We start from the raw sequence: 26,303 nt of genomic DNA, 5'->3' as shown, positions 1-26,303 counted from the left end.
AAAAGTTAACACAAAACACCTATTTTTCACAAGCAAGCTCGTCTAAAGAACTGGCTCGCCCAATTCTTTTAGATAGATTACTGAAAACGAAATAGTTCAAATTTAATTCAGCGAAAAGAAATCAAATTTATACCAGGCCTAAGGTTGTTTTGATATTAAGCCCCAATTCAATATCTGATGCTCCCCATCAACTATCTTTCAGTTAGTAATATGTCTCCAAGAGGCAGTCTACACTCACTGTCAGCTGTAACAGAAATAGTATCCTATGTTTTTCAACAGCTGAGGGCCCAACGCAACACTTAAATATCACACAACTAGAAATAACTAACTGAAACAGACCTGCACAAGTGCTCAGAAAAGCATCAACAGTCTTTCTGCTCTGGTCATGGGCCACAGTCATAGGATAGAAATGGAACCCGATGCTGCTGAGACCAGCACTCTTGGAGGCTAGGAGTCTTGTCAAAGGTAGTCACTGCCTGTATACTGGGACAGTGCTATCAGACTAAAAGGTGTCTGGATTTAGCCTTGGCAAATGCTAGCATAGGGCTTTTAGAAAAATAAAGTGTTAAAAAGTTTTTTTCCCCAAACTAATTCTTTTTTTTCTTTAATAATTTTTTTAAGTTTATTTTGAGAGAGACAGTGGGAGAGGGGCAGAGAGAGAGAAGGAGAGAGAGGATCCCAAGCAGGCTCTGCACTGTCAGCGGGGAGCCCGATGTGAGGCTCGATCTTGCAAACTGTGAGATAGTGACCTGAGCCCAAATTGAGAGTTGGACACTCAACCAACTGAGCCACCGAGGTGCCCCTCAAAATAATTCTAATTCCATTTTATTTTATGTGTAAAAGTGTGTGAATCTATACATCTCGATCATACACAATTTTCTAAGAAATCAAAATCAATATGCCTCAAAAAGGGTGGAATAATACAGACCTTCCTCAAGTTATGACGGAGTTACATGCCAGTAAAGCTATTGTAAGTTGAAAATATCATTAAGTGCAAAATGCACTTAATAGACCTAACCTCCCCAACATCACAGCTTAGCCTAAGCCTATCTCAGATGTGCTCAGAACACTTACCTGGGCCTACAGTGGGGAAAAAAAAATCATCCAACACAAAACCTATTTTATAATAAAGTGATGAATATCTCATGCAGTGTACTGAATGCTGTACAGAAAGTGAAAACCAGAATGGTTGTAAATGTATCGGTTGTTGACCCCCCAAGGTAGCGCGGCTGACTGCCCCTGGGCCAGCATCACCAGAGAGGAGCATATCGCATAGCGCCAGCTTGAGGAAAAGATCGAAATGCCAAATTCAAGGTATGGTTCCTACTGGATGCATGCCACGCTTACACCAACGTGAAGCTGAACCCTCATACGTCTGTACTTGGGAGGGGGAAACGAGTGGCGTTGTTATCCCTACACTGGAACTAACAAGGTAGCCATGGGATTGATAATCACATCTCCTCCAATTACCCTGTGTACCAACTGACACTTTGGATTCCCAGAAAATCACGCCAGTCAGAAATAGTAGTTGACGTACGCTGCTGACTGTCAGAAAGGCAATGCTACACATGCTCCGTATGTATTAACTAATTTCAGTTTCACCCTCCTAAGAAAGCTGTGACAGGTATTATGCCGCTGTGACAGAGAACAAGCACAGGGAGGTCCCTGCACCAACACAAGGTTACTAGTAGGAAGGGATGCTGTGAGATCTGACCCCGGGCTGCTCTGCCACGGGAGTCTGCACCCTACGCCAGGCTGTATCTGAGAAGACAAGGGCAACAGGCAAGAATACCTATTTCAGGGGTGCCTGGGTGGCTCAGTTGGTTGAGCATCCGACTTGGGCTCAGGTCATGATCTCACCATTTGCGGGTTCAAGCCCCATGTCAGGCCCTGTGCTGACAGCTCAGAGCCTGGAGCCTGCTTCAGATTCTGTGTCTCCCTCTCTCTCTGCCCCTCCCCTGCATGTGCTCTCTCTCTCTCTCTCAAAAATGAATAAATAAACATTAAAAAAAAAAAAAGAATACATACTTAATGCAAACCAATGCAGATAATTAATTCTTGTATTTTGACCTTAGTCTTGCATCTTTGGGAGTTTTCTATCACTATTTTGCCTGCCTTACAAAACCACACCTTTGACTACTTAGTCAGACAATCAGTTCTAAAACAGGAAAGTACTGTGTCAGAGGTAAACACTACTTTTGATTGAATCTGAACGGCACACTTACTTTATGCACCACAAAGGAGAAGAAACAGTTGCCACTTAAACCAGGACACAGTGCCTTCATGACAGTCCCAGGAGACCCATGAATTGGTCACACCAGCTTCCTGCAGCCCTAAAATTTCTTATTTATTTCGAGACATACAGCCATTTCCCCCGCTTCCCCAGGTGCATTGCCTGGCATGGGACAAGCAATTCTTTTGCATGTTTCTCAGCAACAAAACTTAATATACCTAGGGTGGCTTCCTTTCTTAGGTCCCATAAAACACTCGAATGCACCTTTGCAAGAAAATTTGAAACTGCGATCATCCCTCCAAGGACAAATATTTTGCCTCCCATAAAATCAAATTTATACTCTGCTGTTCTGTTTCTATGCCTTTCTTCATCCAGTTTTCTTTTTTCATTTAAATGCCAAATCACAGTGTGAATCTTTTAATTTTTTTAATGTTTATCTATTTTGGAGAGACAGACAGAGACAGAGCAAGAAAAGAGGAGGGGCAGAGAGACAGGGAGACAGAATCTGAAGCAGACTCCAGGCTCTGAGCTGTCAGCACGGAGCCCGATGTGGGGCTCGAACCTGTGAACCGTGAGATCATGACCAGAGCCAAAGTCGGACACTTAACCGACTGAGCCACACAGGTGCCCCACAGTGTGATCTTTTAAACTGAAAAGTTAACTAACTAAATTAAAAATTCAACTAACCAACAGCACATACAGTCAACCGCCAGAACAGTAGGAGCAGCTCTGACCAAGCACAAGCGCGTGAAGATAGTCTGAGTACCTCCTACCTGCTACTTGCGGACAGACAATGTGAGGAACATCTCAACTTCAGAGATCTCAGAATGCCAAATCAATGTGAATCAGTGAAATATGGTACTCAAGTATTAAATAATTCACCAATCATCATATTTAGCCATGGATTAAAGCCCCACTCCCCTTTCTCCACTTTGTAAGATAAGCAGTGGACACTAAGACATCTAGAATAACACACACACGAAAGGAAAATAAACTCTGAGTCCCCCCTTTTTAAAAGCTGCTGGTCGGTTAAGCGTCTGACTCTGGATTTCAGCTCAGGTCATGATCTCAGGGTTGGTGAGTTCAAGCCCCAGCTCAGGCTCTGTGCTGTCAGTGCAGAAAAAAGTTTCTGGACACAGACGACAACTATGTAAAATCATTTTGTACAACTCCAGGAACAACACGCTACATGTTACTTCAAATCCAAACTCCTGATTTTGTTCCTCAAAGGCCGTTATCTGCTTCTACCTTTAACCTGCCCATCATTTTCTCCTACTCAGTCCTTACCTCACAAATGCATCCTCTCTCATGCCTTCTAGTGTTAAACTTCTGTGATCTCCAGGAATGCCCAATTCCACAGTTCAGGGCTATATTCATCCCTTTTTTTTTTTTTTAAGTTTATTTATTTTTGAGAGAGAAAAAGGAAGAATGAGCATGGGAGGGGCAGAGAGAGAGAGGGGGAGAGAGAGAGAATCCCAAGCAGGCTCCATGCTGTCAGCACTGATCCCAACGCAGGGCTCAATCCCATGAACCACGAGATCATGGCCTGAGCCAAAGCTGGACGCTTAACCAACTGAGCTGCCCAGGCGCCCCAAGGGATAGATTCATCTCGCTTCCTCCTTAAAGTCATTCCCAAGAACTCTGGTCCACACTATTCTCTACCTTTCGAATCCCCCATATTGTGGGAACAAATGAGCTTGTGAATGAAAGGGACTAAACTGTCTTTACCTGGTATTTCTCATCATGTGGTTCTCTGTTTTCAAGGGGAAATTCCTGCCTCCATAAAGGCAAGAATCATACAACATAATACCTAATTTGAACCATGCAAAGGACTGTGCTGGTAACAGTTGGGACTATCATGTCAACATCTTCTATGTGCCCAGAACCTTAGGTGCCTCACACACACGTCATCCTTGTAACAACCCTAAAAGGTAGGAATCGTTATCTTCGTTGGGCAGATTAGGAAACTACGGTTTACCAAATCCATTTTGTCATCAGATGTCTTGAATTAAAAAGGCCAATCAGAGATAACTATTACGAACCTGAATAACAAATTTTACAAGGATTAAGCCGTGCTCCTGACATACACAAATAACGGCTATATGACTCAGTCTCGGGACTGTTTAGCTAAACCTATGTAATTAGTTAAACAAAGCCCAAATCCTAGGAAGTGTGCTACGTTTCAGGTATTAGTTTAACAGTAACAAACACACTACGCTCATTAGGATCCTACTGTATTAGTAACTCCTAGCTTTTCCGGGCACTCCTCAAGAAGCTGATTTAAATATTAACTTCACCATAACTACGAGGCAATATACACAGCCCACACCCAACGGGAGACAAGACAAAGCCTGTGCTCCAGTCATAATGAAGTCAAATAACTAGCAAGAGCCAACAGGTTTGCATTTCCTTAGCTAAATCCACATTGTTTTCATTAAACAAAAAGTACTCTCTTTTCTTGCCCAGAGGCAGTGAAGAAAGACAGGGACACACAAATCTCTAGAAAGAAGAAACTCAAGCTTTCTGACCTCAGCCACTCAGTGATTTTGGTGCAATCCAGTCCACTTCTCAGAACTGATGTTTTCTTTAAAAAAAATTTTTTTTCAACGTTTATTTATTTTTGGGACAGAGAGAGACAGAGCATGAACAGGGGAGGGGCAGAGAGAGAGGGAGACACAGAATCGGAAGCAGGCTCCAGGCTCTGAGCCATCAGCCCAGAGCCTGACGTGGGGCTCGAACTCCCGGACCGCGAGATCGTGACCTGGCTGAAGTCGGACGCTTAACCGACTGCGCCACCCAGGCGCCCCAGAACTGATGTTTTCTTAAAGCAAAGACAGTAATTCATCCCACAATAAGCGATGAAAAGGACTATTCACATAATAAACCCTAACACCTCTAATCCTACTGCAGCTAAATTTGCTCTTTGATCAGATGAGGCAAATTTGTGAAATTAATAATTAAGAGTTTTATCTTTAAAACACCCAGTTTAGGGGCACCTGGGTGGCTCAGGCATTTGGGCGTGTGACTTTGGCTCAGGTCACGATCTCATTGTCTGTGGAGTTCAAGCCCCGCGTTGAGCTCTGTGCTGACAGCTCAGAGCCTGGAGCCTGCTTGGGAATCTGTGTCTCCCTCTCTCTCTGCCCTTTCCCTGTCCACGCTCTGTCTCTCTCTGTCTCTCAAAAATAAATATTCGGAAAATTTTTTTGTTTCAATAAAATAAAACACACAGTTTAGCATGGTGATGAGGAGCTTTCTAAATTATTCCATTCCTTCATACAGGAATGCTATTGTCATTCGGACATACACGTTTCCTAATCTCAATGGTCTATTCTTCCAAAGACATTTCTAAATTTGAAGCTAAGTGAATAACTGATAAATGTTCTCTTACTCCAAAAAACTACCAAAGTTCTTTGTAAGTATGCCTAATGAAGTCCTCTCCAAAATTAAAGACCTGCTTTTCCAATTTTAAAATGTAACTTAAGGGGTACCTGCGTGGCTCAGTCCAACTCTTGATTTGAGCTCAGGTCATGATCACAGGGTTCTGGAGTTCAAGACCTACACGGGGCTCTGCCTGGGTGGTTCAGAGCTTGCTTGGGATTCTCTCTCTCCCTCTCTCTACCCCTCCCCCACTCACACTGTGTCTGTCTCCCTCTCTCTCTCAAAATAAACTTTAAATTTCTTTTTTTTTACATTTATTTATTTTTGAGAGACAAAGTGAGACAAAGCGAGAGTGGAGGAGGGACAGAGAGGGAGACACAGAACCTGACGCAGACTCCAGGCTCTGAGCTATCAGCACAGAGCCCGATGTGAGGCTTGAACCCACAAACCATGAGATCATGACCTGAGCTGGAGTCAGACGCTCAACTGACTGAGCCACCCAGGTGCCCCTCAAAATAAATAAACCTTAAAAATAAAAATAAATAAAATGAAACTTAAGTACCCAAGGAAAGCAAAAGTATAGCTGTAGGAATCAAAGAAAATATTTAGCAGCAACTCTAGAAATCCAGGCTGGACATCAGGGTCTTAGACGCATCCAAGTTGGCCACTGACCCTCCATATTCCACAAAACAAGGACCTGGCCACAAAAGCCCTGGTGCCTTCTCAGTTCTTCCAGCAACAAGGCCACGTTTATTCCAACAACCCCTGTTTACTCATAACATGTCATGAGGATAAGACTTTCTATCCTTTTTAGTGAACAAAACTAAACTCCCCGGAAGAGGCTACTTTACAACTTACTTCAATGACACGTCAAGTAGGTACGTGATGAAAAGGACGGTTTCAGTTCATCCCCTGGCCCATGGTTTTTAAAAAGCATTAAAAGCTTTTAAAATGTAGCCACTCTGGTGTGGCACAGAGGGGGGTTTAAACTGGAATTAAAAACCAGGAAGGAACTAACCATTATTCACTTTTCAATTTTTTTCACCTCTTTTTTTTCAAATGCGCAGAGAAATTCCAATAGTAGAAAAGGATACAAAGCGGAAAGGAATTTCTCCCTTCTTTCCATCTCAGTCCCATTTCCCAGGAGTAACCACCATTATCTTTCCAGATAATGGTATCTTTCCAGAAATGGCCGATGCACATGAATATATGTTTTCAACTGGATGTCATGTCCTGCAACTTTCTTCTTTCATACTGTAGAACACATTAAGACAAGGCTTTTTCATTTCTTTGAATACGTGCCCCAATCAAGTACAAGAAATGAGGCCGGGAAACTGTTACAATAAGGACATACAGAATGCATCTTCCCAAATTAAAGAAAATGCCATGTTTAGTAATATATTGCTAAGGTCAATGGGGGAAACCAGGAAGGTAAGGGCAAAGATAGAAGAAATCAAATGCACATGCTTCCAGTTTTAGAAATCTAACAGTGAAATTCGAAGTTATTATTAGGAGGGACTCTGTGTGCAGTTTCTATTTGAGATAAGCAACGGGGACTTGAGAGGTGGTGTGGGACTGGATTAGGAAAGGTTCTCAATGTCAGCATGAGGTTGGACTTGATCTGATGAACAATGGAAAACAGGTCCCTTGGCAGGGAAAAAACAGGAAGGAAAATAAAGGTGCTTTAAGGAGGGTAATCTAGCACAGGTGAACAGCTATTTTAAGGCGAGATGAGACTACGGAAAGAAAGCTTAACTATGAGTTAGAAAGCTACCGATAAAACCAGGTGTGACTTGACAGGGAGGATGCAGGTAGGAGAATGGAGAAGGTGGAACACACAGTGAACAGCTCAAAGAATGGAGAAACGGAGTTTAGTCAAATATTTGAAACTGGATGCCTGAGAGAATGCCGCTGACCATTACAGAAAAGGAGACTAGTGAGAAACCCAACCAATGTAATTATACCACACTGACAGAACAAGGGGGAGAAAACACACGGTTCTCTTGACTGATGTTGAAAGAGCATTTGACAAAATTCATCACCTCTTCATGATAAAAACAATCAGAAAAGTAGGAATGGAAGGGAATTCCCTCAACATGATACAAAGGGCCTTTATTAAAAAGCAAAAACAAAAACTCACAGCTAATATCATACTCAGTAGTCAAAGACTGAGAAAGCCATCCCGAAATCAGGAATAAGACAAGGATGCCCACTTTCACCAATGCTATTCAACATCATATTGAAAGTTCTGGCCAGAGCAATTAGGCAAGTAAAAGAAAAGGCATCCAAACTGGAAAGGATCTGCTTCTGTTCACAGATGACAGGATACATAAAACCCCAAAGGAGCTACATCTGCTTGTTTGCTGACAAACAATTCAGCAAAGTTGCTACAAGATCAACACGCAAAAATCAACTGTTTCTGTACAGCAGCAATGAACAATGTGAAAAAGAAATTAAAAAAACAATTCCAGGGGCACCTGGGTGGCTCAGTCCGTTGAGGGTCTGACTTCAGCTCAGGTCATGATCTCGCGGTTCGTTGAGTTCAAGCCCTGCGTCGGGCTCGCTGCTGTCAGCCCACTTGCTTCAGATCCTGTTCCCTCGCTCTCTGCCCCTCCCCCGCTTGCACTCCTCCAAAAATAAATAAATAAACACACACATATATATTTTAATCCCATTTATAATATCCAAAAAAGTAAAATACCTAGGAACAAATTTAGCCAAACAGGTGATAGACTTGTACTCTGAAAAGTATAAAACATTGTGAAAAAAAAAAAAAAAAAGAAAGAAAACGTAAATGAATGGAAAGATATTCAGGTTGATGCACTGGAAGACTGGATTAGTCATGGTTCTCCAGAGAAAGAAACAAACAACAGGGCGTGTGCGTGCGTGCGTGTGTGTGTGGTGTGTGTGTGTGTGTGTAAATGAACACTGCATTCCTAGTTTCCTTTTGGGGAGATGGGTGGGTGAGAAGTAATTTATTATAAGGAATTGGCGCTTGCAATCAATTCCTTGCAATCAATCAGACTTGCAAGGCTGACAAGTCCCCAGATCTTCAGTTGGCAAGTTGCACATCCAGAAGAGCTGGAGATGTCATTCCAGTCTCAGGTGGAAAGCCAGAGAACCAGGAGAGCTGACAATGTAAGTTCCAGTCTGAGGGCAGGAGACCAAAGGCCCAGCTGAACAGTTAGGTGACCTTCCCTCTTACTCAGCCTTATTTGTTCTATCCAGGTTTTCAATTGATTGGATGAGGCCCACAGACATCAGGGAGAGCAATCTGCTTTACTCCCTCTACAACTCAAATGTTAATCTTATTCAGAAGCACCCTCACAGACATACAATTGACCAAATGTCTGGGCACCTCATTCTCCAGGCAGGCTGACACACAAAATAAACCATCTCAAAAGACTTCATATTGTTAAGATGGCAATATTACGCAAAGTGACCTGCAAATTTAATGCAATCTCTGTCCGAATTCCAACGGCCATTTTTGCAGAAACAGAAAAGTGGAGCCTCAAATTCTTAAGGAATTTCAATGGGCCCTGAAGAGCCAAAACAATATTGGAAAACAAAACCAAACAAAAGAAAGTTGGAGGACTCACACTTCTGGACTTTAAAAGCTATTAAAAAGCTACGGGAATCATGCCAGCGTAATATGGCGAAGGACCGACATACAGATCAACGAATTAGCCTTGGGAATTTAGACTTGGGAATAGACTTGGGAACTGACCATACGTCTATGGTCAATTAACCTCTGACAAAGGTGCCAAGACCATTCGATGGGGAATAGTCTCCTCAAAAACTGATGCTGGCACAAGGAGACATTCGCATGCAAAAGAATCAAGTTGGATCCCTACCTCCACCATAAACTAACTCAAAATGGATAAGTAACCTAAATATGAGCACTAAAATGACAAAACTCTTAAAATATAGAAGCAAATCTTCATGATCTTGGATTTGGCAATGGATTAGATACGGCACCAAAAGCATGAGCAACAACAAAAAAAAGGAGGTAAGCAAAACTTCACCAATATTAAAAACTTTTGTGCATCAAAAAACATTATCAAGAAAATGAAATGACAACCTCCAGGAGGAGAGAAAACATTTCCAAATCATAAATCTGATAAAAGTCTAGTATCCAGATATATTACAACTCTTATAATTCAAACAACCAAACACAAACAAATGCAATTCGAAAAATGGGCAAAGGACTTGAACAGACATTTCTCCAAAGAAACTACATAAATGGCCATTAAGCACATGAAAAGAGGGTCAACAATAGCCATCAGGAAAATGCAAATCAAAAGTATAATGAGTTACCACTTCACACACATGAGGATGGCTCTTATACAACAAAACAAAGGAAAAACGGAAAATAAATGTTTGGAGAGGATGGAGGTAGAGAAATTAAAACCCTTGTGCACTGCTGGGGGTGGAGGGACATAAAATGTCGCACCTGCTATGGAAAACGGTTTGGCAGTTCCCCATAAAACTAAAGACAGAATTGCCATATGACCCAGCAATTCTACTTGGAGGAATATATCTAAAAGAATCAGAAACAGGTACTCAAAAATGTTTGTACATGCACGTTCCCAGTAGCTGTATTCATAAAAGCCAAAAGGTAGATACAAGTCAGTTGTCCACCAATGGAAAAATGGATAAAATGTAGTAGATTCACAGAGTGGAATACTACCCAGTCATTAAAATGAATGAAGCACAGATAGATACAAGTTACAATGTGGCTGAAACATGAGAATGTTATACTAAGTAAAAGAAGCCAGACACAAAAGGTCCCATATTGTAGGATTCCATTTATATGGAATATCCAAAATAGGTAAATGGAGAGACAGAGAGCAGATCCGTGTTGCCAGGGGCCCGAGTGAAGGAAGGACTAGGGAGTAACTGCTTAGTGGATATGGGTTTTCTCTTGTGGTTTTGAAAATGTTTTTGGAACTACATGAAAGTGGTGGCTGCACAATATTCATGAATACATGTACTAAAGGTCACTGATTTTGGCTCAGGTCAGGCTCTCACAGTTGTGAGATCAAGCCCCGCGTCAGGGTCTGCACTGAACATGGAGCCTGCTTAGGATTCTCTCCATCTCTCTCCTTCCGTCCCTTCTCCCACCTGTGCATATGCATGCGTTCTCTCTCTCTCTCAAATTTAAAAGAGTTAATTTTATGTTATGTGAATTTCACCTCAAATGAATAAAATCAAGAAAGATTTGTGCTCACACATATACACACACAAAAAAGAAAAAGGACAGCAGGAAAGTACTAACTTGGACAAGAGTACTAGAGAAAGCAAATATTGCTTGAAGATGATTCAAGTTTAAAATGACCATCAGCAGGTACCTGGGTGGCTCAGTGAGTTAAGCGTCTGACTTCAACTCAGGTCATGATCTCATAGTTTGTGAGTTCGAGGCTCACACTGGGCTCTCTACTGTCAGCAGAGTCTGCTTTAGATCCTCTCTGCCCCTCCCCCGCTTGTTCTGTCTCTCTCTCAAAATAAATAAATAAAATGACTACCAAGCTATCATGTGGCATGCTGCCAGCACCTACTGACGCAGATCTTTAATTGAGCTTTGAATGTCTGGTATTTTGACCTCCCTTTTTATGTAGAAAGCCTAGACAGTGGGAATAGTGCTACACGGCCCAGATTCCACTACATATTAGCCTCTGGGTAAATCTCAACTTCCCAGGCCATCAATTTCCACATCTGGAAAATAAAGTACCATGAGCTTTGATGGCACTGATGTGACCACCAAATGAAGTAATGCATACAGCACGTGTTAGTACAACGAAAAAACGAAGAAGAAAACAGAAATGGAAAATATTGTGGCCTACCTGCCCAATGAAACTCATCCAGAGGTTGGGAGAAACGACCTATGCTTTGGTTTTGGTTTGATCGCTTTGCACTGCTTTGCAAATTCTACTTCCTCCTCACACTGAATTTTACTTCGTAAGGTTGCTCTATGGGTTCGATGAGAATACGCCCTAACGTACTTCATACATTACCAAGTGGTAGCTGAAAAGTTTGGTTTGAGAAAGGCATGTGTTCCAGGCAGAAAGCTGGATGGCTTGAGGTCCCAACTCTGCCACTTAGAATTTAATCCCGGGTAAGCCACATTTCCCATCTGCAGCATGGAGCCAAACAGGCTTTGGTTTAAAATCTCATATTGGGCCTTTCTAAGCTACATTAAGATCTGAGTATGATTGTCCTCTTCTGTAATAAGACATAATAATCATACCTTGCAGAGTATGTACAAAAAAGTGCTCAGGGCCGAAAATGGCATAAGGCAGATGCTATTATGACAAGTATATATTCCCATGCCTCATGCACCTGTGGCGAAAGTGGCTATGCAGCAAATGGTCATAGCCAAGGATGCTGATATGCAAGAATTGTTGAACTAGCATTTGCAAATAGGGGAGTAGAAGTCATTTGCAAGTCAGGATTACAAATGCAGATTTGGAAGAAGTTCATAAAAGGAAAGTAACAACCAAGAAAGCTAACAGGTTAGCCCCTAAAAGAGAAGAAAGAGAAGAAGAACCAGAATGATACACGTCCAAAATGTTCAAGAGAGAGTGTTCCGGAAGTAAAGCAGCTGGAGCACTGAGGGTACGAACCAGTCACCGAACTGAAGCCTGAGGTCAGGGTTCTGACTTAGACAATGAGATCAACAGTAAATTAACTCTTGAGACCCGTTACTGTATTTGGGGTTTGTTGTTTTTTGTTTTTTTAATTTTTTTAATGTTTATTTATTTTTGAGAGAGAGAGAGAGAGAGAGAGAGAGAGAGAGAGAGAAAATGAGAATGAGTGGGGGAGAGGCAGAGAGAGAGGGAGACACAGAATCCAAAGCAGGCTCTGGGCTCTGAGCTGTCCTGTCTGCACAGAGCCTGATGCAAGGCTTGAACTCACGAACCATGAGATCATGCCCATGAGATCATACCTGAGCCGAAGTCGGACACTCAACTGACTGAGCCACCCAGGCGCCCCGGCCCATTACTGCATTTGTAAGATGGAGAAGGCTGCATGTATTACATAAATTCAAACATCTCTTCTAGACCTCATTTCCCTACGAAAGTTGCAAAACGATGTAGCCAGTTCGGAAGTGGGGGTAAACTACAATACCTCAGTCTGTGATAAGATTGTGGCAAATGATTTAAAAAACACACACTGGAAGTTTTTAGGAAAAAAGAAAAAAAAACCCCAGAAATGATAGTAAGTAGCAATAAAGATAACTGCCGAAATAAACAGCAACCAAAAAGTGGCGATGAGGAATCATCACACATAAAAGCATGAGAAGGGGATTCGAGTTGGCGCTTGAATAACCAAAGCAGAAAGGCAAAAAGAATTACTTCTGTAAAGCCGCGGATTTCACGGAAAGGTGGTTAGTCACCGGTCACCTGTGAGCGATCCATTTCATTCCCAAGCGACAAACGGTAAAAGCCTCCTATCGCCTCCTATCTGGGTTCTCACTGCTGCTCTGGTGCAGGCTGGGAACCAATGTGCCTTGGTCTGGGGGCTGTGCCTCCAACTGCCAAGCGCTAGTCTTGCCCACAGGGTCGGGTGGGGGAGCGTTTTCCAAGTTTTCCACAGTGAACTGGAATTACAAATGTAATTGAGAAAATGCTCTAGAGAAGAAACAGGTGGATTTAGAAACTCGGTTCAAAAAGTAAACAAAAGGAAGGTGCTGAACAAGGCAAACACTGGACAGGGCAGAAGGCAATTCTGTTGCTATTTTGTCGGAGGACTGGGGACACATGTACATAACTGAATGGACAATGGGAATTTTGGAGCATCTGGGTGGCTCAGTCGGTTAAGTGTCCAACTTGTGCTTTCGGCTCAGGTCATGATCTCATGGCTCACGGGATCGAGCCTGCTTGGGATTCTCTCTCTCCTGCTCTCTCTCAAAAATAAATGAATAAACTTAAAAGAACAAGAAGAAAATGAAAGAGAAGAAAGTGGGAATTCTGCGCAGTCGGGCAGAGCTTCTCAAAGTTATCACTCAGGGATGTTGTCAAAAGGCAAACTGTGATTCAACAGGTCTAGGGTGGAGGCCTCGACAGGGGTATGTTGATTTGTGGAGGCTGTTGATTTCCTTGGTATAAACACTTCCACCATGAGAACTTCAAGCTACCACCATGAGGTCACTGAACACAGAGTTGGGAAGAGACACACACTTTCGGCTGGAGAGGCAGTACAAGCTGGCTCTAACATACCCAAATCTCTACATTTCCAAGGCACTCCTGGATGATTCAGATGCTGCTGGTCCACAGACCATATTTTCAGCCTCAAGATTATAGAAGACAGTGAAGCTATCTGGGGCTTAGGCTTGAGGCAAGGAAATGTGAGATCATTTAGGAGAGCGAGGAGAGACATCACCTAGATCAGGGTTTCTGAAGCTCAGCATTATTGACATTCTGGACTCTTTGTTTTGGGGGGCTAGTCTGCACATCATAGGACATTGGGCAGCATCCCTGGCTTCTACCCGCTGAAGCCAGCAGCATCCTCCTCCAGCAATCACAATCAAAAGGCTCTCTAGACGCCATGCATCTAGATTCATCTCTAAGAAAGGAAGGAAGGGAAGGGTGGTAACTCATACCACAAGCAAAGAGATACTGAAGAGCAAAAACAAGAAAGAGAAAAAGAGAAAGAAAGAAAGAAAGAAAGAAAGAAAGAAAGAAAGAAAGAAAGAAAGAAAGAAAGAGAAATAAGGAAATCGCCTTAAACACACACACACACACACACACACACACACACACACACACACACACCCCGCTTTAGTTAGCACCAGGCTGAACCAAGTAGAAAAGACTGTATGTATATTTAGAAAGAATGTAGGCAGGATTCAAAGTTTAAAACACGAGGAAAGTTCTGGAGGGTAAAAGAAAGGTACTGACCTACGACAACAGGTCCATTGACTAAGAAGTAGGATCAAGGATATCTTGGGCTCTTAGACTCAAAATTGCTGTGTTCAGTCCTGGCTGTATCGTTTATTAGGTGGGTGATCCTGGGCAAATTATCTGACAAGTAAAAGCCTCCGATATGAAGACTTCATGGAGTTGTCATGAGTACTGAGATAACGTATGTTAAGTTCTGAGCACGTGCTCAATTAATGTTAGCTGCTACTATTACCAGCATCATTATTCTCCTTAAGAAACATATGCTTCACTGGCTACTGTTTAAACTTGTTCAATGAAATGTAACACATGGGAAGATCTTGCCTGGTGAGGCCTTACTTGTCAATTCTTTTTATAAATATTGTACTCATCGTGTGAGCAGAAACTGTAGCTGAAGAGGCATTAAAGTTGGGAAAGCCAGGGCGCCTGGGTGGCTCAGTCGATTGAGCATCTGACTTCAGCTCAGGTCATGATCTCATGGTTGGGGAGATCGAGCCGCACACAGGGCTCGCTGCTTTCAGTGTGGAGCCTGCGTTGGATCCTCTGTCCCCCTCTCTCTCTGCACCCCCACCTCTCTCTCTCCCCCTCTCTCTCTGCACCCCCACCTCTCTCTCTCCCTCAAAAAAAAAGTTGGGAAAGCCAACCAAACACTGACTGACTGACGTTCCAAAAATCACAACAAATGAGACAAGGTAAACGTGAATAAAAAGCCCATAAATCAAGAGGAAGCAAAAAGAACATTAAATTTTCACTGAAACTGGCAGGTTTTCATAGGGCTCCAGTTAGCATCAAGAACATGTGATGAATTCTAGTACAGCTGCCAAGGATGACAGGTTTATAAGAACCAACCTGACTTCAAGTTGTTTATCCTACAACAACAGTAAACTGTGCTGCTGGCTTTTATCCAAGTCAAGAAGTGACTAAAACACAGAAACCTGTTGGGTGCCTGGGTGGCTCAGTTAAGCATCTGACTTCAGCACAGGTCAAGATCTCATGGTTTGTGGGTTTGAGCCTTGCATTGGGCTCTGCGCTGACAGCTCGGAGCCTGGAGTCTGCTTTGGATTCTGTGCCTCTCTCTCTCTCTCTCTGCCCCTCCCCTGCTCACGCTCTGTCTCTCCTCAAAATAAGCAAACATTAAAAAATTTTCTTAAAAAAATAAGGAAAGAAAAAACACAGAAACCTGCCTGTAAGTAATTTCTATAGATAATTCGAATATCAGTCTGGGGTATTCAGTAATATCACAAAGTATCCTCTTTCAGACACTAGTACATACTGAGAACATATTTCAAGAGTACTACATTTTTCTCACTAAAATTCTTGGGAGGCTATGAAGGGTTCTGTCTGTCCCATGCACAACTGACCAATAAGGGAAGGGAAGCATTCTAGGTTTTAAATAGCTTCTGAGTGTCAGGACAGGATAACTGTTCCCAACTAGAACAATTAAGGACCCTTTAAGGGAAATGTAGAATTCTTCAGAGAATCCAAAATAGAGCCATTCTAACATGAAACTCATCAAGAGGAGGAAGTTATTAAAACCTTTCCTCTGAGATGTGAAAAGTAGTTTCCCTGTATAGAATTCCTTCAACCTAGCCTGCTAATTTCAAGCATCTTCATTAGCAAAAACGAAGAGGGCAAACATTATCGAGCATTCCGAGCTTATCATCTGTCTGTATGGGGCGAATCACTGGGAAGAACACTGAATGTCATCACTCTGCAGATGGCCAGGAGTCAGGGTACTACTCCAGCCAGCCACAACCAACGGGACTTCCAAGTTTTCCAAAAATAGCTATGACTTACATACAAGTGCTCATCAAACACCTCACATACAAACTTGTAGGGAATGCTGATAGTGGCCATTGTGGCAGAGGTAAATGAAGATGCCTTTGATTAACAGGCACATGGTCCCCAACAAATTTAAGTATGACTTACTCTCCCTTAAAATAGCCTCTTCCCTAAAATCAACCCAACGGTCTCAAAACTAAGATGTTTCCCACCTGTTTTGAAGTCACTGTCCTAAAACAAATAGAAACGATCTGTGAAACCAGAGAAAATCCTGACTCAGATTCCAATGGGCATTTGTGAACACCTAACAATAGTATCCCCATTAGAAATCAGCACATGAAATACCATCCACATTACTTTCATTTTGGAGCCCAGGACCAGGAGGTATCTCTTACTACAGGAGTTCAAAAAGGAAGTGTGTTCACTTCCACAATACTGCTCTCCTGTGCGCAGGAACACAATAAAGAGCCATAACCGGTTTCCCACGTGGAGGTATCTGACAGCTTTGTATTGTAAATGTTTATGAAATTCCTCATTTCCGAACTCTCATTTGCATACCTGGCACACGTTTCCCATTCGGTCTCCAAAAAGCACAGTAGTTGAGGGGTGAGGAGGTAATGTTGTTATAGCATTCCAAAGCAACCTTAGAAGACATTCTCAAATTGCCTACTTCCCAAGTTTCTTCACACGGGCATTATCGGCCTTTTGATATGCTCCCAAACCAGTGTTCCACTCTCACCCACTTAGCCCAGAAATCCCTGTATCGGTTTCAATCTTCTCAGATAATAGGAATGGGAAGGCATTTGTGAGCATACCTTGTATTCCTCGCGCTGTTCCTCCTCCCTCCTTAAAAATCCAGGGATGAATGCACTGGGGAGGTTGATTTAAAAAAAAAAAAAAAAAAAAAGCGAGGGTGGCAGGGGTAAGGGAAGGGAGGGAGGGAGTGGTAACCAGGAACCCTGGTCTTTTTTACAAGGTGTTGATAAATCCCTCCTTTAAGTCAGCTAAGTTCGGTCTGCTTAGACACTTCAAAACACTACTGTATAAAAGGGACTTAAAAATGAAAACAAACAACAAAACCCACCTAAGCTGCCACCTTCGGAAGTTTCTCACCCAGGTCAGGGCCCACGAGCGCTCCCCCGAAAAAGCCCTGATGCACACAACCCCAAGTCCTGCCCTTTATACTACTCCCCTCGCAACATGAGCTCGCTGCGGACTCGAAGGGCGTCCCCCATGCCTGCGACCCGAGCCCTGCAAAGACTTCAGCCCCTTCGCCGGCGCACTGCCCTCGCCCCCGCCCGGCCAGCGCCGGCGACCTCCGCAGCCCCCTCCCGCCCCTAGCCCGCAGCCCCGCAGGCCCGCCCGGGCCCGCGCCGCTCCGGCCCGCGCCCCGCAGCCCCCTCCCCTCCCGGGACCCCGAGCCTCCCTCGGCCCCCCGCTCGCCGCCACGGGGCCCACCGAGCCGCGCCGGTCCGCTGCTCCGGCCGCGTCGTCCTGCTGCAGCTCCGCAGTCATGGCCGAGGCGCCCCTCCGCGGGTCATCCGGCTCCCGCCGCCGCCGCCAGCCCAGCCTCGCAGGAGGTGGAGGAGGAGGAGGAGGAGGAGGAGGTGGTGATGGTGGTGGAGGAGGTGGAGGCGGAGGAGGCGGAGGAGGCGGGGGAGACGGAGGCGGAGGAGGAGGAGGTAGCTATGCCCCGCCCCGCCCTCTACCCCTCTCCGGCCCCGCCTCCGCCTCGAGCCCGCCGGAGGCTCGTCCCACACGCCCCGCCCCCCGGCCTGCGCGCGCACGCAAGGCGCGCGGCCCGGGGCCGAGCGGCTCTGCGTGCTCCCGCGCACGCAGGGTTCTGACCCGGCGCGGGTCACGTGACTCAGGCCCCGCCCGCGGCTAACGGTCAGCGGCGCCGGCGTTCCGGGGCTGTTGGCGCCCAGGAAATGGTTTGGGAAGCGTGGACGACTCGCTGCCCGCCGCCCCCCCCCCCCCGGCCGTCTCGCGGAAGAGTTCAAGCTGCTCTCGGCCTCGGGAAGCTGTCTGGAGCCCGCGCTCTGGGCGGTTTCCCACCTGGCAGTAGAGTCGCTTGGGAGTCCAGGCGCTGGAGGGGTTACCCGTCGTTTGCAGGGAGAGGCGGAGGCCGAGCGCCGTGGTCTGGCCAGAACTACCCAGACGGGCCAGACCCCCTCATCCCTGCTGCCCAGCACCCGCACACACCTGGGCGTGGGGAGTGAGTTGCCGCGTTGTCCCCTTTGCGGTTTTCTGGAGTTCAAACTAGAATTCCAATCTATTTGGTTAAGCCCGAGCCAGCTGCTCCTGACGGCGTATTAAGAACTCAGTGCCTCCCCCGATCTGAAATTGCATTTTCAGCAGTTTGGTGGAAATCCTAACTACTAACCATGTTTCACATTATTCACGTGTTATCACTGACCGCCGTTCGGTTGGCACCCATTTGGCTGTCCCAAATCTCGGTAGAGGCCTGGTGTGGAAGAGCCCTTTTTTAGCGGTATGGTTATGCCATTTTCCTGATCTGGGCCTCTGGCAGTATCTTGGGTGTGAATTTGGTGTGGATCGTGGCCTTTCCCCCTGTGCTCCTGGCGTTGTTGCCCATGTGATTGTGATGTTTCACCTGCAGGCCTTTCTAGTCTGCCGGTGAGCCCAGCTTGTGGCACCAGGAAACAGGTGCAGAACAGGAGCAGTTCCTGTCGGAGACCTGGCTACTCACAGGACCCGGGGCCATGACTGCTGCTGCTTTTCACCTGGAGACACAGAGGTTCCCCTTTCCCTGACAGGTAAACTGACAGAGTGATCAGAATCTTCCACGTGCAACAGGCGGACTGTGTGTGTGTGTCTGATGGTTGCAGGACTTTTATGGTTATGCCTTTGCCTTTTTTTTTTTTTTCCCCATGAGTTCCACACCTGAGGCTCATGGCCTCAACCCTGGAGTCATGGCAAAACAAGTTGATTTCTCAGTATGATTTATTTACAGCTTCGCATATTTCTAAGTTACCAGAAAGCTCTATTTCTGTGTGTCTTGACCATGTCTCTGCAACAACTCGTTTGTCTTTGCACATTCATTTTAGGAAATTGCTTGTTTAATGGGAGTAAATGGGGTGGAAAACCTGTAACTTATTCATGAACACTTCCTTGAAAAACTACCAGACACCTCCTATACTCGTGTTTCTGGGGGAAAAAAAGTGTATACAGCCCATTTGGTAAATAATAGGCCCCTGAATTTTGATTGAGCATCTTTCTGCTGTGTGGATCTAAACAGAACTCCAGATCTAATAAATTCGAGATAATCAGTTTGAGGGCTCTAGACTGACAAATCCTCTTCGCCTCCTTGTGTTTAACTACCACCTGATCTTGGACACGGTAGTCAGCTAGAGACACCCTGTCCAAACAGAGTATTTAATGAAGAGTCTGCGTCAGTGCTTGGCCATCAGTTGGCAAGTTTCATGGTGATCAAATATCAAAAATGGACATCATGGAACATGCGCTGTCACCACAGAAAATCTTTTCTTATTCCTTCTTGAAACCCATACGTGAAGGTTCCAGAATAATTACATTATTAGTTGATAATCCTTTCGAGAGTGTTCAGGAAAAAAAAATAAGGGGCAATAGCAAGTAATTGACATATTTCAAAGGGGAATAATAGTTTTGGGGCTATTTTCCTGAAGGAGAAATTGAATTTTTTTTCTTTCCCTGAAAACTGTTTGCCCCCATGCTAAGTTACTTTCTCTGAATCAATGGATTTATATTTCTGTTGGTGACTTACTTCAAACCCAAAATAGAATTTGTATTGTAATAAAATGATCCCATTTTGTGTTCTTGAATACTTGTGTGGAGCTTGTGGAATAAAAGAATGAAGGGAACGTGTTAGGAAAAGAAAAAAGGAGAAAGACGGAAATGCATACTTCTATTTCTTCTCTGTTTCACTCTGTAAATAGTTTCTGCCACTGTCTTTGGAGCAACTGGAACTGAGAGCTGAAGGCTGAGGCTGATTGACAGGTATGACTGTTCTCTGAGCAGTGGATTCCTTTCCAGGAACAATCTAGTCAGAAATGTCCTTACGGGCCAGCTTCTTAGCAGTTAGGAAAATGGCCTTTCTCACTATTTTGGAAACAGTATGGATATTTCTGTTATAACCCCTAGATTAAATAATTAGATGAATTACAAGGTTAAATTATAGGTGTTCTGAAAGTGTCTCAGAAAAGGCTGTCTTTGGCTACTTGAAAACGAATTTCTGGCCTTCCTGAAATGTGTATTGTAGGCAAATGTAGTTTGTTACCCATTCAGTAAGGTGAATGAGTTCATTTACATTTTCAAGGTATTTGGCCTTAGTATGCAAAATAACAACCTCATATCTCCTTGTTTTTGTTTCTCTAGAAAACAAACACTAAAAAAGAAAAAAACATAAAACAAACATCTTAAATCTGTTTCTTCAGAATTCATGAAAGCCTTTAACCTGTGGGATTCAATTTTCCTTTTATAAGAAGGTGAGTATAACTTTAGCTTTCAGATTGAGAGGTGATAATAAAGAACCAGAAATAAGCGTACTTCTGCAAACTTGATTTTTGACAAACCAGCATTGTAGACCAGTGGGCGTCAGATGGACTTTTCATAAATGGTACTCAGACAACTAGATATCCATATAAAAAATTAATTTTGGACTCTTAGCTTACATCATAAGTAGAAACCAGTTTTAGGTGGATTAAAGACTTTAAAAAAGCAAAATTAAAAAAATTTTAAACATCCATTTGGAGATTATACTTTGAGGATAGGAGAACTTCTTTAAATCAGATACAAAAGTACAAACCATAACAGAAAAGTTGGTAACTTTAATTAATGCTAAAATTAAGAATTTCTCAGGGCGCCTGGGTGGCTCAGTCAGTTAAGGTTCCGATTTCGGCTCAGGTCATGATCTCATGGTTCGTGGGTTCAAGCCTGGCGTCAGGCTCTGTGCTGACAGCTCAAAGCCTGGAGCCAGATTCTGTGTCTCTGTCTCTCTCTGCTCCTCCCCCACTCACGCTCTGTCTCTCTCCCTGTCTCAAAAATAAATAAACATTAAAAAAAAGTTAACAAAAGATTAAGAATTTCTCTTCGTTAAAAGGTACCATGAAAAAAAAAATATCCACAAACTGGGAGAAAATAATTGTAACAATGTAACTGATAACATATTAGTATCCAGAACAAAATTTCCAAACTTTGGCACTGTTAACATGTTGGGGCCAGATACCTCTTTGTTTTGAGGCCTGTGCAATGCACTGTAGGATGTTTTGGCATCATCTCTGGCCTCTCCCTACTGAAGGCCAGTAGCTCTCTGCTGCCTACCTATGACCATCACAAATGTCTCCAGACCTTGCAAAACGTTCCCTAACGGGCATATTCTCCAGTTGAGAACCAGTGATCCAGACCAGGTGAAAAACCTTTACAAAAGAGACAGTGTAATAGAAGGAACAGCCAAACGCTGTGCAGATGCTGGATAGAAAAGGAAACCCAAGCAGTTGAAAAGATGCTTAAACTCACTGATAATGAGGAACACAGGAATTAAGACCACAAAGATGCCATGTCATGCATCCAGTTGGCAAAAATTTTTAAATACCACAATTACAAGTGTGGTCAAGAATGTGGAGCAATGGGAGAACACTTACACACTCGCTGGTAGTGTAAATTAACACAGCCACTTTGGAAAAATTTGGCATCTAGTACTAAAATTTGAAGTTGTGTGTGCCTCACATTCAGCGTGTCCTAAGTATGTATCCTAGAACAATTCTTAGTTAGGATCTATGTGTAAGATGTTCTTAACACTTTTAATGGCAGATGAAGCAGGGATCAACCTAAATATATCAACGGTAAAATTGATCAATTGTTTTGTGTTGTCATTCGATGGAACTTTATAGAGCAGTTAAAATGAGTGAATTACAGCTATGCAGTATCATGGATGAATCTTAGGAACATAGTACTGTAGGGGATCAAGCAAATCACAGAAGATGGCCCATAATGTAATTCCATTTGTATGAATTACAAAAACCATCAAATAATATATCATCTAGGGAGATAAACATGGTTAAACTACAAATGAAAGCCTGAATATTATAAACACAAAATTTGAACTAGAAGCTCTGAAGGAAGGGATGGGAAGGGAAGGGACAGACAGGGGAAGGGAAGGGATAGGGAACGGGCATATAAAGGAATTTACAGGTACTCCTAATGTTCTGGTTTCATAAATCAAGTGGTATTTACATGAGGGTTCATTATATCATTTTACATAAATTTTATTAACTAAGTAATACAAAAGTTTAAAAGAACATTAAACTTAAAATGAAAAGCCTATCAATCCTTGCTCTAATGATGTTTCCGTGCCCTCAAAAAATATTGAGAAAAGTCTCTGTAGTTTGCAGGTTACCCTTTTGAATGCCGGCTGATGCATGAGGCAGAAATTTAACATTCTCTGAAATTAGGGGCCCCTGCGTGGCTCCGTCGGTTAAGCATCCCACTTCGGCTCAGGTCATGATCTCGCGGTCTGTGAGTTCGAGCCCCGAGTCAGGCTCTGTGCTGGAGCTCACAGTGTGGAGCCTGCTTCAGATTCTGTGTCTCCCTCTCATGCTCTTTGCCCCTCCCCCGCTCACACTCTGTGTGTGTGTGTGTGTGTGTGTGTGTGTGTGTGTGTGTGTGTCTCTTAAAAAAATAGACATTAAAAAAATTCTCTGGAATTATAATTTGAACTATCACCAAGATAAATGAAAAATATTACCATTCCTTTTTATGCAGAGTGTGCCCCAAATCCATATTTTAGATGATGTCCAATGAGCTAGAAATTCTATTTTATAAAACATTTTCCTCTTTAGCTTCAAGATTTGGGGAAAGACTTCTATGTCAAAGTTGTGGCCTCCTACAGAAACCGAAAATATCATTTAAGAGAAAAACCAGAAAGCTACCCAGGGGAAAAAAAAATAGAAGTTTGTATAATGCAGCAAGTGCTAGAAGCATAAATTGGAACTTAAGGTGGCTTAATGTTTTCACCCAGGGCCCCATTGAAGTGAAAAATCTTCCTCCTCAAAATATCAGAATTTGAAAAAATAGATGAGGCCAGAGTAACGAATACAAACTTGCCTTCGGAAATGCGGATGTTTTTACTGATCTGATAACTTGACCTTGGAAGAAAACAACATTTTTAGAGGAAGTAATAACTTCACTGAGCACTTATAGGCTAGGTGGTGTCCTGAGTGCTTTGCAAGTATGAACTAATCCTCACGAGACCCTATGAAATGCTGTTATTATTAATACCTCCTTTACAAATGAAGAAACCATCACAGAAAGGTAAAGTACTTTGCCCAAGACTTTTCTCCTATAAAGACGGGAGCCATGATTCTAAGCTAAGCAGTCCAGCTCTCTTTCTATAGGCTGAGGTAAAATATAAGATTCTGGCTTAAAGAAACCCAGGCAAGATGAATCATTAGAAGAAACAGCCTGTAAAGATTTCTCGGAGGAGGTGTTACCTGAACTGAGTTGACAGAGAAAGCAGAGAGTAAGACAATGGGAGTCTTGGCAGGCCATTAAAGACTAGTTATAGGTGGAGTTAACCACAGGTCCCAGTTTGCCTGAGGCAATTACGGTTTACCCCGTTTTCCCCGGAATGATTTTTGGTAGCTTTTCCTTCCTCAAACTTCTAGGATTGGATGTTAAATTGTCTCGTCATCCTACTACGGAGCAGTTTATCTTGAAAGTAAGCAATTCCTAGAGAATCTCACCGTAGTATAACCCAAAGTCTTTCAGATATAACTAAAATGCAAATCTCTAGCCCTGTCTGATTAAGTATGTATCATTAATAAGAACTGGTTCATCTGTTTCTAAAGAACATAGCCAGAGGGAGTAGAGGGCACCCCATTGAAGTTGGGTGGGATCACTGCCTGGAGACCCTTGCCCTTAAGGGACTGGGTAGCTTTTTCAGTTTTGTAAGCCATCCTCTGTGGCATTTAAGGCCTAGAGGTGCCTGAGAGCCATCCCGGAAGAGAAAGGAGACAACGTAGAGTTAAAAGGGGGGAAAATATTTGATGGTTTCTGCCAGAGGGGGGCAGAAGTTGAATGGGTTTTTGTTTTTGCTTTTGTGGGATTTTTTTCTTCCCATGAGAGAAGAGAGTTTTAGAATTTTATTTAGACCTGGAATGTTGAAGGGAACAACTTTAAAATTTGGAAACAGTGGTTTGTTGGAGTATTTATTGTCTCTTCCACTTCTCCAGAGTAACCAGAAAGTGAAAACCAAAGGAAGACAGTGTCCTGAATAGAGTGGACTCTTGAGCCATTTTTCTGAGGAGCCGCCACTCCATAGAGGGGACATCAGTTGTGTTCAGGAGGACAGGTACGTAGTGTGTGCTTTGGGCTGGCAGTTCAGAGAGCTGGTCTGTGCAAATCAAGATTCTCTAGTACCAAGGAGTAAAAAGATTTGGAAAAGTTACTTAGCTCGAAATTACTAGTCATGTTATTTGAAGTAGAGGATTCTCAAATTTGGTTCCCTTAACTTTATGAAAAGAGGAACAGTGATCCCCACAATTATTGTCATATGTTAAAGCTCATTAATTCATTGGCAAGACAAAGAGAATGGAATAGCAGCCAGACCAACACTCTGGCTTGGTCATGGAGAGCAGGTCCATGATCTGGTTGTGACCTCGCTGGGAGAACGTGATGAAAATACTTTCCGCATTATGAAGTGACACTTAAATAAGTTTTGATTTTTATAAAAACAAAATTTGCATTGCTCAAACTGAATAGGGTCAAGAGCCCCTTTCTGTCACTTTGTGGACATTACCAAGGAAGCCTGCCTGTTCAGAGCCAGTGCTAGAGGTTCCTGGTTGGGGAAGGAGCACTTACTGAAGCAAAAGTTTAACAAAAGTGATGTTTTTGTTTCTTTTCTTGTCTAGGAATTCATTCTTAGTATTTAACCATGCTAGAAAAGCCATATATGGTGTATATTTTGGCTTCCCCCCCACCATGGACACACATTATTTGGGAATCTCTGTCTTGGTTATCATAAAGACTAAAAATCTGAAGCTTTGGTGTTATAAGCCCTTACCTTTTTTTTTTTTTTTAATTTAAATTCCCGTTAGTGTAGTGTTGGTTTCAGGAGTAGAGCCCAGTGATTCATCACTCCCATATAACACCCAGCGCTCATCCCAACAGGTGCCCTCCTTAATGCCCATAACCCATTTAGCCCATCCCCCCCCCCCCCCCCCACCGACCTCCCCTCCAGCAACCCTCAGTTTATTATCTGTACTTAAGAGTCTTTTATGGTTTGCCTTCCTCTCTGTTTTTATGTTATTTTTCCTTCCCTTCCCCTATGCTCATCTGTTTTGTTTCTTAAATTCCACATGTGCGTGAAATCATATGGTATTTGTCTTTCTCTGACTTAATTAATTTGCTTAGCATAATAATACTTTAGTTCCATCCATGTTGCAAATGGCAAAATTTTATTCTTTTTGATCACTGAGTAATATTCCATTGCATATAAGATAAAAAGCTTCTGCACAGCAAAGGAAACAATCAGTAGAACTAAAAGGCAACAGACAGAATGGGAGAAGATATCTGCAAAGGATATATTGGATAAAGCGTTGGTATCCAAAATCTATAAAGAACATATCAAGCTCAACAACCCAAAACCACATAATCCGGTGAAGAAATGGGTGGAAGACATGAATAGATACTTTTCCAAAGAAGACATCCAGGTGGCCAACAGACACATGAAAAGATGCTCAACATCACTCATCATCAGAGAAATGTAAATCAAAGCCACAATGAAGTACCACCTCACACTGGTCACAGTGGCTAAACTGAACAACTCAGGAAACAACAGGTGTTGGCGAGGATGTGGAGAAAGGGGAACACTTTTGCGCTGTTGATGGGAATGCAAACTGGTGCAGCCACTCTGGAAAACAGTATGGAGGTTCCTCAAAGAATTAAAAATAGAACTATCCTATGACCCAGTAATTGCACTACTAGGTATTTATCCAAAGGATGGAAAAATG

At 43.2% G+C, this 26,303-nt stretch overlaps 2 protein-coding genes across 5 annotated transcripts in view; one reads left to right on the top strand and one right to left on the bottom strand.

The window, feature by feature from the left end:
- Nucleotides 1-17,956, bottom strand: part of USP28 (ubiquitin specific peptidase 28) — a 66,734-nt gene extending 48,778 nt beyond the window's left edge. For 3 of the 4 annotated variants that reach the window (XM_086679074.1, XM_086679073.1, XM_086679075.1), the window contains exon 1: nucleotides 17,752-17,956. In XM_086679074.1, the coding sequence (XP_086535200.1) occupies nucleotides 17,752-17,808 (57 nt within the window). In that variant the 5' untranslated portion in view covers nucleotides 17,809-17,956. The remainder of the gene's footprint in view (nucleotides 1-17,751) is intronic. The other variant, XM_086679076.1, reaches the window with a different exon arrangement.
- Nucleotides 17,957-18,140: 184 nt separating this feature from the next.
- Nucleotides 18,141-26,303, top strand: part of HTR3B (5-hydroxytryptamine receptor 3B) — a 54,499-nt gene continuing 46,336 nt past the window's right edge. Inside the window, 3 exon segments of the mRNA XM_086679079.1 lie at nucleotides 18,141-19,073; nucleotides 20,232-20,292; nucleotides 24,525-24,643. The gene's annotated coding sequence lies outside the window, so the exon portion shown is untranslated.

Source organism: Puma concolor, chromosome D1, assembly GCF_028749965.1.
Source record: "Puma concolor isolate L17-30 chromosome D1, mPumCon1.1.hap2, whole genome shotgun sequence".
Classification (NCBI taxonomy): domain Eukaryota; kingdom Metazoa; phylum Chordata; class Mammalia; order Carnivora; family Felidae; genus Puma; species Puma concolor.
The sequence above is the reverse complement of the archived record's forward strand: the minus strand, read 5'-3'. Positions and strand labels throughout refer to the sequence as shown.